At 42.1% G+C, this 14,838-nt stretch overlaps 2 protein-coding genes across 3 annotated transcripts in view; both read right to left on the reverse strand.

Moving 5' to 3' along the window:
* Window positions 1–13,351, reverse strand: part of ARHGEF10 (Rho guanine nucleotide exchange factor 10) — a 123,127-nt gene extending 109,776 nt beyond the window's left edge. Inside the window, exon 1 of the mRNA XM_064707616.1 lies at window positions 13,234–13,351. The gene's annotated coding sequence lies outside the window, so the exon portion shown is untranslated. The remainder of the gene's footprint in view (window positions 1–13,233) is intronic.
* Window positions 6,585–13,356, reverse strand: CLN8 (CLN8 transmembrane ER and ERGIC protein). 2 transcript variants are annotated; one of them, XM_064707619.1, is made up of 4 exons: window positions 13,234–13,356; window positions 12,392–12,464; window positions 11,291–11,929; window positions 6,585–10,897 (listed from the first exon to the last, which is right to left on the reverse strand). In XM_064707619.1, exons 3-4 carry the CDS (start codon window positions 11,876–11,878, stop codon window positions 10,583–10,585), a joined length of 903 nt encoding a protein of 300 aa, XP_064563689.1. In that variant the 5' UTR covers window positions 11,879–11,929; window positions 12,392–12,464; window positions 13,234–13,356; the 3' UTR covers window positions 6,585–10,582. The 2 variants fall into 2 exon arrangements, with proteins under 2 accessions (XP_064563689.1, XP_064563690.1); XM_064707620.1 differs by lacking the exon at window positions 12,392–12,464 and having other exon boundaries at window positions 13,234–13,355.
* Window positions 13,357–14,838: the final 1,482 nt, after the last annotated feature.

The following is a 14,838-nucleotide window of genomic DNA, read 5'->3' on the forward strand; positions in this document are numbered from 1 at the left end:
CGTCAGCGCCCGCCCCCGCGAGGCCCGGTCGGATCCCGGTTGGCCCCGCCGGTCGGGTGGGTCGGGCCGGGGCGGGGCGGGCACCGCGTGTCCCCGGAGCCCGCCGCATTCCTGCTGCCGTACGTGACACGCCCCGGGGCGGGAGCTCATCCCGCCGCTCGCCCCAGGCCCTGCGGGCGGGGGCAGCCCCGCGAGGCTTCGGTGCACGGGCGGAGAGCGGAGCTGCCCGGCTGCGGACACCGCGGGGGCAGCCGGGCCTGGGGCTGAACAATTCGGTACGCTCAGCCTCATGCTCACGAATAGCCCCTGAACGCGCCAGGGTACAAACTGGGCCACGGCGCTATTTTTGATTTTAATCTAATTTATAACTAGAAATCCAGTAAGTTTTCAAATTAAATGCTATCTAGAGACGCTGGCACCTTACGCCGAATTTTTTTTCTTTTTGCATCCTTCTTGCATGACTGTCCTCACAGTGAGCATCTCTGCAGACCAGCACTGACCTGCCAAGCACATGGCCGCCCAAAGCCCGTGCCACTCAAGCATGGAACGCTTGTCCTGAGAGCAACAGCAACCACCTGTACACTCACCACTGGCCATGCCACTTAGTTGAAATATAGAAAACCTTTACAAGATGCAGTCATTTTTCAAATGTGTGCATCACATATATCCATGTACACATCTGTCACACTTCAATAAAAATAAACGCTCTTAAGTACATTAAAAATTCTTAAATAAATTATAAGTCATTACAACTATTTAATGTTGTTAAGTATTATCTGAAATCTTTGGACCACTTTTAAGAATAAAATCTTCGAGCTAAATGCTGTTCAAAGATCCATGTGTCATCCAGCAGTGATCCCTGCCTATTTAAGTAAACTCATTCTACAGTGAGTAATAAAATACACTCAGTAAATAGTAAATTCGTTATCATTACAGGAAATCGTTACTAGAAAATGGTGGCATTTGACATTTGATTAATCCATCTTTTCCCTACATTTTCCCTTTGTCTGTAGTTTAACAACACAAATTTACAATTATCCAAGTGTTTGTGTGGGTTCATACAGTCTGAATCACAAAGTTTTTTAAATTATTCCTTTCAAAAATGTTTCCATTTTCACAAAGCTATTTCTTTTTAGTGCAGTTCATCATGACATTGACTCAAGATAGCTTCCATATAGATCTAATTGTCTTGTTTGCCATGTAATAAAGCAAACAAGACAATTGGGCCATATGTCAAAGTTAAGGCCAAGAATACCATCATGGTGTTCAGTTCATATCCGAGACCTCTCAGGTCAATCAGAGACCATTTTATCCTGTTGTTTTTGTGATTTTTAAAATATGTTGCATTTAACTCACACCAAACTATCATTTCAGGAGCTAAATGGTAGGGAATCCATCTTGGGCAAACTGTCTAATAAGTACTTATTATTAGAGGCCACTTTAAAAAACCAAGTACAGCTAGTTTGATTCTGTAATTAGAAATACCATTTACTAGCAACATCCTTCTCTTTTTGACACCTATCTCACAATCTATGTGCTTTAAATTCTCCCTCTCATAACTACCTTTCACAGATTCTTATCTTTCACAATTATATTAGACAAAATTGAAATCCTTCTTTAAGACTTTTTGTGAACCCTTTTGATCTTTGACTACTCCTTCTTTTGATTCTGGTGACCATACATATTTCCAAAAAATGTTGCTGTGGAAACCTTGTTGGATAAATCCAGCAATAACAGATCTACTTATAAAAACTAACTTTCAAAATAACTTGCACTTTCCTACTGTTTTATAAGGCAACAGCCTATTAGCAGTAATAATTAGCACCCTAATCATTGCAATCACAAATTCATTATTTATCCACCCATAATTAGTTGTTAATAATTAGAGTACAGATAATGGCTGTACTCCACTGTTAACATGATGCTTTCTATAACCAGAGTCTAAGTTGATGTTTAAATTGGTTTTACTGGTGATACTCGCATGAGACCTCACCAAAATTTACTTGCTCTCATTTCTGATTCCTGAGGCTTCAGCAAAGATGCTTTGCCTCCAAGCTACTGCACATAGGTCATCTATCCCACACATCCTCACCATACATCTACACCACCCACCTACTCCAGCCCATGGACCGGGCATCTTCAGGACACCATCATCCCTGGCCAGCATCCTGATTCCTTGTGACACAATGCCATGAAGGTGGGATGCCTTTTCTCTTACTCCTTGGAAATTGGCATGGTTGAATGTACACCTAAATTTATGGCACCTAAAGACATCATTCCAATAGCTTGCTTTCCAAAATACTGCACAAAATCTGAACAAAACAACTAAAACTTAAGTTATCAAGTTCCCAGGAAAGCCCAGTTTTCTCAGATTCTTCCATTCAACAGCTGATGTAGCTGGCACTTTTTCCGGGAGAGTATTCATCCACTGGAAATTCTGTTGCTCCTGTGTTCCCCATGAAGGCAGTGTGTCATCTGCTTACTGTAATCCCTCAGAAACCACTCCAAGCCAGGGCACCCAATGAGTTTGCTTAACTTGAGCATCTGCAGAACAGACACTGGAGCCTTGCAAAGTTACAGGTCCCCTCTACTTTTCTTACCAAATCAGACTGAGTGAAAGTATATTTTTCTATTTATAAATATAATACATACAATATAATATATATTTTAAAAAATAAAAGCAAACCACAGTTTTCCTAAATTCAGACTATTACATCAAAAATAACATTTGGGTTTATAAAAACTCTGCTTATTCATATTCTGCTTTGATGCCTACTGCTGACTCATCTTCCACATCTTCCTGAAGCACCAGCACTACTGGGAGACAGTTCCTCAGTTCTGAACACACTAGCACAGGTTAACCTGACAATTCAATTTTATAATATTGTGATCTTTTACCAACACTAGAACGTCTTTCATTAATGCATTTCATTTCAATTTCCTTCTTTTACAAGGAGTATTTGCAAGTCAAATTCTCAGACTGCCAATTCAGACAGACTAGGTATAAATTTTCCTATATTTGAATATTTCTCAGGAGCAAAGCCCTTGTGTTACATCATCTCCTTGTTGTCATGGGTACATAAGTGATAGTACAGCTGATGCCATAACTTCTTGTGATGGGTTGACCTTGACCAGCAAACAGACCCTCACCCAGTTGCTCTCTCATTCCCCCTTGTCAGTAGGACTGGGGGAGAAAATAATATGGAAATCTTGTAGGTCAAAATGAAGACAAGAAGATCCCTTAGCAACTACTGTCATGGGCCAGACTCAGTTTGGGGAAATTTTATTTTTTGTCAATTAAAATTAAAAATCCTCCAGCCCAAGGGGCACAGTGGGATGGGAATGGGGGTTGTGGTCAGTCAATAACAGCTCTTCCCAGTGCTTCTTCCTCCTCTCATTTCTCCTCGGCTTTAGTGTGGGTGCTTCCCACAGGCTGCAGTCCTTCAGGATAGACCTGCTCCTTCAGGGCCCCCTCCATGGGCTGCAGGTGAATCTGCTCTGGTGCCCTGGAGCAGCTTCTCCCCCTCCTTCACTGAACCTGATGCTTGCAGAGATATTTCTTTCACTTTGTTCTCCTCACTCCTGTGCAGCATTTTTTGCCCTTCTTTACCTGTGTTTCCCCATGGAGCCCCTGCCATGGCTCAGCCACGCCCTGCAGTGGGCAGCTGGATCCAGCCAGAACTGGCTGTGTCTGGCTGTGTCCGGCTGTGTCCAGCCAGAACTGGCTGTGTCTGGCTGGGGCAGCGCTGGCTCCCCTCATGGAGCCGCCACCATTGCCAGCCCTGGGCGCCTGCACCCCCAACAGTCATATGCACAAGTTGTTTCTATAACATAACATTCCTACTTTCAGTTATTTCACTGCTCTCTGATGCCTCTTCTTCATCCTGAAGCTGATAAAGGGAAAAACTTAAGTGAATTTCCTCTCAGGAGCACCACAAAGCACTGAGGCCATGCAACCCTGAAAGACAAATGCAGCTTTTGGCCAAAGCAGAACTGTTCCCAGGGAAGGAAAGGAGGTAATACTAGTGTAATACAAGATTCTGAGAAAATTTTATATCAAATACTATGTACAACTCTAAGCTGCCAACAAGTAGTAAAAAGGAATTCAAGTGGGAAAAGCGACAAGCAAAGAGTATTAAGATGGATTAGGAAAACAAAAGAGTAGATCGATTTGTATGCATGAATATGCAAAAGAGTCTCCAGGGGTAAAAAATAATTATGTAAGATAAAAAGGCAATGATGACACAAGAATAAATTACTTTAAATTAGAACAGACTTTAGGCTCTTTCAGCCTAGGGCAATATATTGCTTAGCAATTTTGATGTCCTAAAAAGTTTTTAAACTTAGCCTCAACCAGTGTCACAGTAATACTCAAAACAATGCTGAGAGAAAAAAGGAAGAGTTATAGCGTTAGAAAAACTACACCTTCAATATGTAACCACAACCTGGTCAGCAGTATACAATGTACCAACCAGTTCTATCTCCCTCACCCGAAAGTCTCTGAGCTTTTTTCTGATTTAATTCTTAATGAGTGCTTAGGAAGGCTACTGCTGCTTTCCAGGATACACTTTCTTCCTGTAAATGTGACCCACAAAACAAGATGAGCAAGCTCTTGTTGGATGCTATATGCCTACTCTATGCAAACCTCATGCAAAAGTACTCTATGTACTTCTGTAGTTTGTCTGCATGACTTTGTTTTTCAAGGTATCATAGATTTGATTTACACTTAAAAGATCCTGACAGCAGAACTGCAAGGTTCAAAAACATAGCAAATTCAGCTACCTTCTACAAATTTAGTGCTTCATCAGGTATTTTTTGTCCCCTTCTTGTTGCAAGCCCCATGCTTAAACTTGAATGAGCACAACTTTGGTAACAAAATGCAGTGTTCACTGGTAAACTGCTTTTAGCATTACAAGCAGCAATGCAAGAGAAGGAAGTTGCAGATCTTTACAGCGATATATAAACATAAGCAAGTATCTGGAGCTACCAGAATCAATTACCAATACTAAAACCTCACAATTCTTTACATTGTCTGAGGACAGAGTGGTGAAAACGCTGTCAGCTTATACAGCACGCTAATGTGAGCAAAGGAGCAGAGGCAGCTACAATCACACAAGGAAATAAAAATTTCAAACTAGACGTAATGCATCTGACAAAGCTAGTATTAAATTTCCACTCTCTCTGCTCAGGTCATATTCCTAAGGACTCAGAAGTGACCCTAGGTGGCTCTCAGAATACAGACACACAATATCAGCAAGCAATGCCTCAGCCAATTTCTTTGCTTTTTTTTTGTGGACAGGCTAGCAGGCCCCTGTCCTTTCACGCTTGGCCTGCCTGACACCTTGAACTAAGAACAAGGTCTGCTATGGCCTTTGCTATATCATCATCTTTCCACCCCACTCACCAGTGTGCAACTTAGGGAAAAGCAGAAGGCACAACGTGCTGCAAAACACTTGTTCCTGCTCTGTGGCACCACTAGCAGGACATGCCAATTAGTCAATCAGATCCAGTACATGAAATGTCTCCTCCAACACTGGAAACCTATCTGGGGGCTAACGACATCAACAGGCATAGTTTATTTCATTAATGATCACTGCTTGCAGTTTTTGTTCCAATTTAAGTAACAGTGCAATGACACAAGACCAAAACACTGTAATTGCTGTGTAACATTGTTGGCCCAAGTCTGCTCCAATATTTTTCTGAGAATATGTTTAACACTACCAAGTAGAATGTATTTACCTATTTACTGAAACACCTGAGTAGCAAAACAATAACATTTAAATTAATCTTACAGATCATTTACCAAAAGAAAAAAAAAAAAAAAAAAAAAGGGAGGACTTTACCCATACAAACACTATTATACATAGTTCTTCTCATCCCAGTCTCCCACTCTGTACCCACGCACATCTCACAGTCAGTGGAGCTGTACACATGAATGTCTTGCTTCTGCTTCAATTAATCTCGGGTTCTTTACTGCAGAGGCAGCCAACCACTTGCTTGTACTGTGCATTCTTATAACAATAATTAAAATACCAGTAATGATGCTGGGTTCCTTGGACTCACTAATCTAAAAAGCATCAGGAATCATTTCCTGAAAAACATTCTGAAAGAAATGCTCAGAACTGTATTTTACTATTTTGTAATGGGATAAGTTTTTGGTCTTTGTGTTTTTGTTGTTTATTTAAGGTAGCTTATACTAAACTATGAAGTATCATGTGGTACCAAATAAGTGTCTTCAAGGTCAGAACCTAATGCAAAACTGGACCACACACTCCAAATACCCAACGCCAGAAGGGTCATCCCCAAGAGATGTTTTTTTAACTGTTTTGAATACACACATAGCACAGCTTCAAGTGTTCCAAACATGCTTATGGGAATAACACATGAAACGCTGGTGAAGGGAAATTGGTTTACAAGATTTTTATAGCTATTTCCATGAATATGACATTACCTTTGTCACATTTAGCATTTCAAAATAAATCATTTTAGTGCATGCACTGCAAAAACTGTTTAAGCTACAAATAGCAAGTAAAAAATAACAGGCATTATTTTAATCAGGAAATGAAAATCACAATAGACAGCTATTCAATAAAATACTTTTATTTATGTACAGTGTAAAGATGCTTTCAACAAACATTATATTGTACAAGAGCAGACTTAAGTTTGCTTAATACTTTTAAATTCACTTTAAGGGGGAGTCTCCCTGAGGTTAAAGAAGGTTTCTTATAACTACATATCACATCAATATTTAATCCATGTTATCAGGAAAACACAAAAACACTCTGAAAGATTTGCACATGGATATTTAGTGGAAGATAGGTCTGACACTACTAGACAAAAATGTCAGAGTGGTAATGTGATTCCAAGATCATGACCAGTACTGCAAGTAAGAATAAAAATTTAAAAATGGTGGGTTCAAGCGGGAAAACAATGAGAAGTTTTGGAAAAAAAACATAGGCTAGAAATGGAGGAAAACACAAACTGTGATGTATGAATGTTGTATGAAGATGTAAGAACCAGATGACTGGACAAGCACGTCTCAGATCAGACATCTTTCTTTAAAAAAACTTAAAAACCAAACCAAATCAACTGAACACCATTATCCCCACCACAGTTTGCTGATTTGGGTTTTTGTTGTTTGGGTTAAAAAAAAAAAAAGCTTCAGAAAGGTGATACGAACACCACTCCTCAAATAAGCTTGTTCAACAAGAAAGCAGAGCCAAGTCCCTAGCAGTCACCTTGGCAAACAAATAATTCACCCAAAATCGTGTTATGCAATTTTTCCAAATGCACAGCAGCAAACTCTGTGACCCAATCCAACCACTATGGAAGCTGACGGAATTTTTCTAAATTGTGGTTTGTGGATAAGGCTGTCTAAGAAGGCCCAACAGGACTGGGATTAATTTCACTTCAACAAAATTTACAACCACACATGGCTACTCTACCTTTAGGCTGAAAAGGATCACTTAGTTATAAGTACCAAAACCCCCAGTTCAAGAACTTTCTCTGACTTGTTTCAGTGCAATGTGACTTCCACAATAATAAACCAGAAAATCCTCCAAGAGGGAGCAGTCAATAGACACTGAAGAATCCCAGAAGTCTGGGATTGGAAGAGACCTTACAGATTATCTACTTCCAACCCTCCTGCTGTAGGCAAGGACACCTTCCACTACCCCAGGTTGTTCCAAGCCCCCATTCAACCTCGCCCTGAACACTTCCAGGGATGGGGCATCCACAATTTCTCTGGGCAACCTGTTCCAGTGCCTCACCACCCTCATGGGGAACAATTTCTTCCTAATATAATCTAACTCTCCCCTCTTTTAGTTTAAAGTCATTACCGTTGTCCTATCACTCCCTACATGCCCTTATAAAGGGTCCTTTTATACTCAAGTATAAAAAAAGAGGCTCTGTAACAGAACTGGTAACTCCAACACATGAAAATGTCATGAAAAGGATGAAGAAAGGTTGTCTGTATTTTTGTTGTGTTGTATTCTTAGCTGGACTGTAAAGTATTCTTAAACCAACAGAAATAAAGTAAGTGCTGATATTTGCTTTATTGCACAGCTTTCTTGTTCTAGCAGGTCTACGAGTGTTTAGGTTCACAGGGGCTCTAAAGTATCATTCATTATACAGTTAAGACATGCAAACCCTTACAGTCTTTTTGTGAAAAAACTAGGATGCAAACTAAAAAACTGCATTATGATGTTAAAAACATAATTTTAATGAAAGATTTAAAATTCAATTAATAAAGTTATACACATTAATAATATAAAATATTAAACTTTAGACATCAGGTGCTATGACATAAATTTCCACCTATCTTTTTTCAGTCTCAATTCACTACTAACCCCCACCCTCCATATTCTTTTATTTTAGCATATAGGGACTTCACATTCTTTAGCCAGCCACTATAAGAATTACACACTCATCCCAAACTTCTTCTGATGTTTCCATTTTCTATTAGGATTCTTCAGAATTCTGTGGCTGGGATTTTAAAAATTATTACCTTGTTTTACTGAATCAAACCTTCAAGTTTTAAGCTTCATAGAGTACATCATCATTCTGACACCTGATGACTTATTCTCTGCCTTTCTCCCTGGACCTCCTGGAAGTGAGGTTTGGATTCTGCGAGATATGCATTCAGATAATTTTTCCATAGCCAAGGAATTAATCTCTCTGGTTTCTTCCAAAGTGCTTTTAACATTACTCTCCCACATACAACTGCTTCAGACAGGTACACAATTTCAAACTTTTGAGAACCCTTTTTACCATAGGATGGTGCCCAGGCAGGCAACACTGCAACTCTATTCTGCTCAGCATAAAAATAAGATCGCTCCAAATTTAGATTTTATCTATTAAATAGCAGCACAATATCAGACAGGGTTGCTGTGTAAAATTATTGTGACCCTCTCAGCCTGGTTTTGAATGGGCAACTTCAGATATTCACCACTTCATCATTATCAATAAGATCTGCCTATGTATTTGTGAGCTAAAGAAAGAAGATTGCTCCCCATCACAGAACAGCAATTCAACTCTCGGCTCACACAGAGTGAATTAGGGAATGCAGCAACCCAACCACTCCTTTCACTCAGAACAAATGAAAGACATTCCCACCAAAATGGGACTGTTTACACCAAAGACTGCTTCCCTCACACATTTAAAACAATATGCTCCACCACAGATCAGTTCACAAAGTCTCTAATTGTAGAGATGATGTAAAATTGCTTGATGTAAAATTCTTCACAGCTTGGGCAGTCTTAATGCTTTGGGAAATAAATCTGTGTGGCAGTCATGTTACACAGAGTTCCAATTAACCACTTTTTGAAATCTCATTTGTTCCGGGCACCAAAACGAATACCCCGTCATTCTCCTACCACTAGGTGTCACTCTCTTCTATCGTGATCTTTATCCAGGAACCACCAAACCAGTATCTCGAGCGGGAGAACATCAGTCACCATTAGTCCCTATCTAAAGAGCAACCCAGTTTCTCAGGTAAAGGAAAGATTTTTGTGATGTGGCAGATAAAGTGCAAAGGATTGTTAGTGTTGCTTGGTATGTTCTTTAAATAAAAATATTAAAACAACCAAACTCCTACAGGGGGTGATACAGGCTTTCCTCCATCAAGGAATCACCTCAGATTCTGAAACCATCTAAAACTAAGTGCATTCCCAAAAATGAGAGGAACCATAACAGAAGCACTAGTGGAACTAACTGCATGACCCCTCACACGGGACATACAAACAAAATAATTTTACTAATCAAGCAACATTTTTTTCAAGGATGACACAGAGTCACCTTCTGGTGTTAGCACTTGTATTACATTGATTTAAGGTCCAGAAGGGGCCACTATGATTACCCACCAAACCACACAAATGGCAAATGCGTGGATCTCTACATGGATGGTTTTGGTGGATATAAACTCCTCCCATACTGAGGGCAACCTGAAAACAACAACTTTGACAGCAAACACTCAATTATTTTCCTTGTTTCTTAAGTGTGCTTAATAGAAAAAAAGAACAAAAAACAATACCCAAAAAATCCCAAACCTAGAAACCAACCAACAAAAAAACCCAAACCTGGGCCACAAATGCATTCTACCACTGACCAGTTCTGCCACTTGGAATGATTCACTGGCACACAGGAATTAAGTACCTATGCATACCTAACTTGGATCATAATTGATCTTAATACACAATTTAACATAATTTTCAGTATCTCTACCATATGTTAAATAGGATTCAAGCTAAACTTGATTCAAGCTGAGCTTAATAAATGACTTACTGTAAAGCCACTTTGAAGCATTAGGGAAAAAACCATGCCACTAGGGAGCACATCACTGCTAAATTATGAAATACTGTCCAACCTGACAAATTGTTGGTGTAATCCATAATGAGGGTTGAAGTTCTTATATGTATACACATAATAAATACAAATAATGCTTTTCAACACTTGTGATGCACTCAGAGTGCTACCAGCAACGAGTCACTGCATCAATGAGCTTCTTGCAAAATCTACTTCACGTGCAAAGAATGGCTTTGCATTGCATTCTTCTGTTACCCTGCTGGGAAACTTTGTTTGAGTGCTATATCCTCTTCTTTTCATGTGTTTCACCATTCAATTTTCCATTTTCCACTGTTTTATTTTCAAAGTTCCAGTCAGTTGGGCTGAGGAGTTGCTGAGTTTTTTTGTATGTCCAGTATGGGTTAAGTATTAGTGTAACAGCAAATAATCCCGAGAATAAAACAATAAAGTGAAGAAGTCCCAGGTTTTCTACAATGGAACTCCAGTTGAAAATGCACACCCACCACATGTGGTAGGTAAGAATCATGCGGCAGTGAAACAGATGGATCATCACCCACTGGTTTGCCTTCCAGAAAAAGGTGTTAGCACGGCCAGCCTAGAAAAACAAGAACACAAAGTATGCAGAAGTGAAACTGTTGCTTCAAGATAAGGAACTGAGGAATCTACAGAACTAATACAAACACCCAGCTCTTATATACAAACACTCTCAGGCATTTTTTCCTCATAGTGCAATGTTACTCCACATTTATATAATGGAATCTTGGTATGGATCTATACCACCCCACTGTGCATACAGCAGCACACAAACCGACCTGGAGGCCTGCACAAGTGCCATGATGACAAAGCAGGTATGACAATCACACAGGTATCAGCTGGATAAGTGCAGTTTTGATGAAAACCTATCCAGCAAACCACACAGATTATCTACGGACAAGTGAAACACGTGAAAACTGTTACAAACATAATATGAAAATGATCACATTCTTACCTTAAGAAGCATCCAGGAAATGCACGTTGAGGGAGTACTCATCTCCAGCAACATTCCCATCAAAGGCAGATAGTGTCCAGATTTCACATTAATTACTAAACCAGCCAAGCCACCAAAAGCAAGCAAATGGTGAACTACTAAGAAAACATCAAATGTTCTAAAAATAATGTTGGACACATGAACTGCTACATTTTCAAGCAAGAAAAATCCAGCTGCTATTAAACAGTTAAACCAACTCCACTTTTGCTGAGAATAGACTTTGTCAGCATGAAAAACGGGATCTATGAGCAAAGCCCATAACCCAGCAACACAACTCTGAAGTCCAAAGACACCACGTGTGACTGCCATATTCCAGAACACCTTCTCCTTTGCAGACAAGGCACGGTAAGTGGTACTTCTCCAGGAAGACAACCAGTGAGACAGAAGAAATACTCCCAAGTAGATTAAAAAACCAGCAACTAAAAATGTCAAACGAATTTCCCATAAGAGATAGTCCCAGTCAAAAATAGTCCCAAACACTGGATCATCATTTGTAGGATTCATTTCTTCTCTTTGGACACTTCTCATCCCCACTATAGTCTCCTTCATGCCTATTTAGCCTCTGCTATTATGCAAACCAGTAAGCATGAACTCTTCCATCTGGAACAAGGATAAAAAAATTTAATGAATTTTTAAGTATGCTCATATATATAGACTCAAAACCATAGAGGGCTCACATCCACTGCAGTTATGACTTTGGTCCTGCTGCTATTAGGCACAGTCATCCCAAACACAGGTAAACAGATAAAAAAACATAAGCAACAAGACTCCCAACTGGCCCGTGAAGTCCCTACTAGTTCAAAGTAATGCACTGAAGCAAAAGCAGAAGAGGGTCAAGTAGAAAGGAAAGAAAGAGGAAAAGAAAATACAAGAAGCAAACCCTGTTTTGTTACTTATGAAACTTTTATTTCAACAGCATTGCACAGTTAATGTCCTACTCCCCTGCTTTTCCCACACTGATTTTACAGCATTTGCCATAGCTTTGGGTGCAATTCAGAATCTCAAATACAGATCCAGGATATAAAACCACAGAAAACTAATGCAGTAGGGGGGACCACTTACACCAAAAAGGGGCTGTAATGATCATGGCTCAAAACAAGACTCTGCAATCAGTTTCTGAACATTAAGCCTCTTTCTAAAAAAAAAAAAAAAAAAAATCAAAAATGGAAAAAGGGTATGGAATGCAGACAAGCAACACTCTTACATATTATTAGCAACATCAGTGTAATTAGCTGAACAGCCCAGCATTAAGTGCCTCAAGTTGTCTGAAACTTCCTGAACACACCGTAGTCCAAAAACAAAGGCTTGTGGGGAGGGAAAAGCCAGATAATACTGAAATATTTGAACTCCAGCTCGTTTTATGAACCATATAAGTGATATGAGCACGACCACCACCCCCGCCGCAGCCTGTGAGTGCTGAGCACCACCGTGAGTTTGGACTCAGGTGAACGCAAGCGAAAAGGCCACAAAGACCACCGAGGGCAGGGCGAGAAGCTCCCGCCTTGCTTCAGTAGGCAGCAAATGCCGCCACCACCGTGCCCGTGCTGCCCTACTCGCCCTGCCCCTTGCCCGCAGGTGCCCCGCTACAAGGAGGGCATGGCCGGGAGCCTCGAAGGCCCTTCCTCACCCCACGGCACCACAGCTGGAGAGACCAACTCCAAGTCCCAGCAACCCCCCCAGTCTCCTCGGGGAAAACCAGGGCAAAACACACCAACCCCACAGCAGGACCAGGCCCTGAACAGCGCGACCCACTGCGGCAAGCCCTGGCTCTAGCCGGGCCGTGCCAGCTCCTCCGGCCCCGCACAGGCACCGACGCCCCTGGCAACCCTCCCGAGGCCCCGGGGCCGCCGAGCCCCTCACGCACACCTGGGGACCGGCCCCGACGCACAAACCCCGCTCCTCACCCACAGCGCTGCCTGCAGTGACAGGACGACCCTTCCCGGCTCCGGGACTGCCCTGCCCGTTCCCCCAGGAACTCCCGGCCCGGTCCGACCCGCCTGGGAGGCCCCGACCCGGCTCGACCCGCCGGCCCCTCAGCACCGCCCGCCGCCGCCGGGCGCTCTCTGCGCAGGCGCCGCCGTCAGCAGCAACCACCGGGCGCCACGGGAGGGGGGAGGGAGGCGCGGCCGTACCACTCGGGCAGGGGGAGCCTGTTTGAGAGGCGCCTTTCTGTGCCTGGGGGCAGCGCTGAGCGCCGCCTCCGCTAAAGAGGGCGACGCCTGCTCAGCGAGATCGATGTAAAACACACATATCAGCGGTGGCATAGCCAGCACTTAGCTATAATTATCCAGTTTCATTAAAGACAGCAAGTTATGAAATGGATGTCAATGGTGTTCTGCTACATGATTCTCTTCATATTTGTGACAGCTGATGTTGTCATCCCAGTGAGTCAGGGTGAATCTCCCGCGGTCACTGAAACTGCCCCGGGAGGCTTCCTCGGCCGTGTGACAGCCCCGCGCCCTGGTGTACTCGGTCTTCAACAGCAGAGACTGGCAGGGACCCTGGATTTTGCCAGGGAAACGCTCAGTCCCACAACAAATCAGGTGATTCCTCAAAAAGGCGACCAAAAGAGACAAAATCAAACCACAACTTCTGTCACGTGGAAGATTGGCCTAGAACAGCTGAAATCCTAACCTGAGTCTACCTATGATGAGAGACCAGAGCTGGAAAATCTGCACCAGCAGTCTGACAGGTTCTTGGTTTCCAGACAGGGAGAGGGAAGTGCTGTCATTCTCTGTGGAAAACTGGGTTTTTCAAACCCTGCTTCAAATGCACCCGTGCCCAATTCCCAGGAACTCTTTAGACAAGTACCAGTTAGTTCAGGTGAACCTTAGCATACCTTAGTGTCACAGCAATAATTAAATACTGCATGTGGTAACAAATCAGTGGCTCTTCTCTTTCATTTACAAATACACAGATACCTGATTGATAGTTACAAATGTCTTTAGTTTTAACATTTTTGTTTTCATTATTCCCCAAGTCAAAGTGTCATGATCCCAAGTCCTTCTCCAGCTCCCTGTGCTTCCAGAGGCAGACTAGTCCCCTCTCGGTGGTGTGAGAGCCCCTAAAAGGTAAGCTTAGGAGATAGGTATGGGGACACAAGGCCAGCCACTGACACCGTCAGTGAGAGGAGAGCCTACTGTCTGTGCAGAGACTGCAGGACATCTGCAGTAGGATTTTATGTGTAAGTGGTGGGAATACAGAATGTGGCCAACCTGTGCTTCCATTGCCATTCACAGTGACTTATGTGGTTTAGGACCAAGTTGAGAAAGGAGTTTCAAACCTATAATCAAATTAATCCATCCATTGCAGAAAACTGTTTCTCCTGTAAACATTTGCCTTGGACATGTATTGGCAGAAAAGTCCACAATAAGCCACTCTGAATTCTGCCTTTTGCAGTGGCAACAGAGGGGATTTTTCTCTCTGCAGGAGACATGGTGTGATGGGGCCAGAAGTTATCTGTAGCAAAAGAAAAGGGATGGAGATTGGAAGAAAACCTGCCTGTTGAG

Source organism: Zonotrichia leucophrys, chromosome 3 (assembly GCF_028769735.1).
Source record: "Zonotrichia leucophrys gambelii isolate GWCS_2022_RI chromosome 3, RI_Zleu_2.0, whole genome shotgun sequence".
In the NCBI taxonomy this organism is placed as follows: Eukaryota; Metazoa; Chordata; class Aves; order Passeriformes; family Passerellidae; genus Zonotrichia; species Zonotrichia leucophrys.

Excerpts from the sequence above, each read along its gene's own strand:
- CLN8 (XM_064707619.1), bottom strand. The coding sequence starts at position 11,878 with ATGAAGGAGACTATAGTGGGGATGAGAAGTGTCCAAAGAGAAGAAATG. Across the intron at positions 10,898-11,290 it reads TTTCCTGGATGCTTCTTAAG|GCTGGCCGTGCTAACACCTT; the intron begins GTAAGAATGTGA and ends TTGTTTTTCTAG.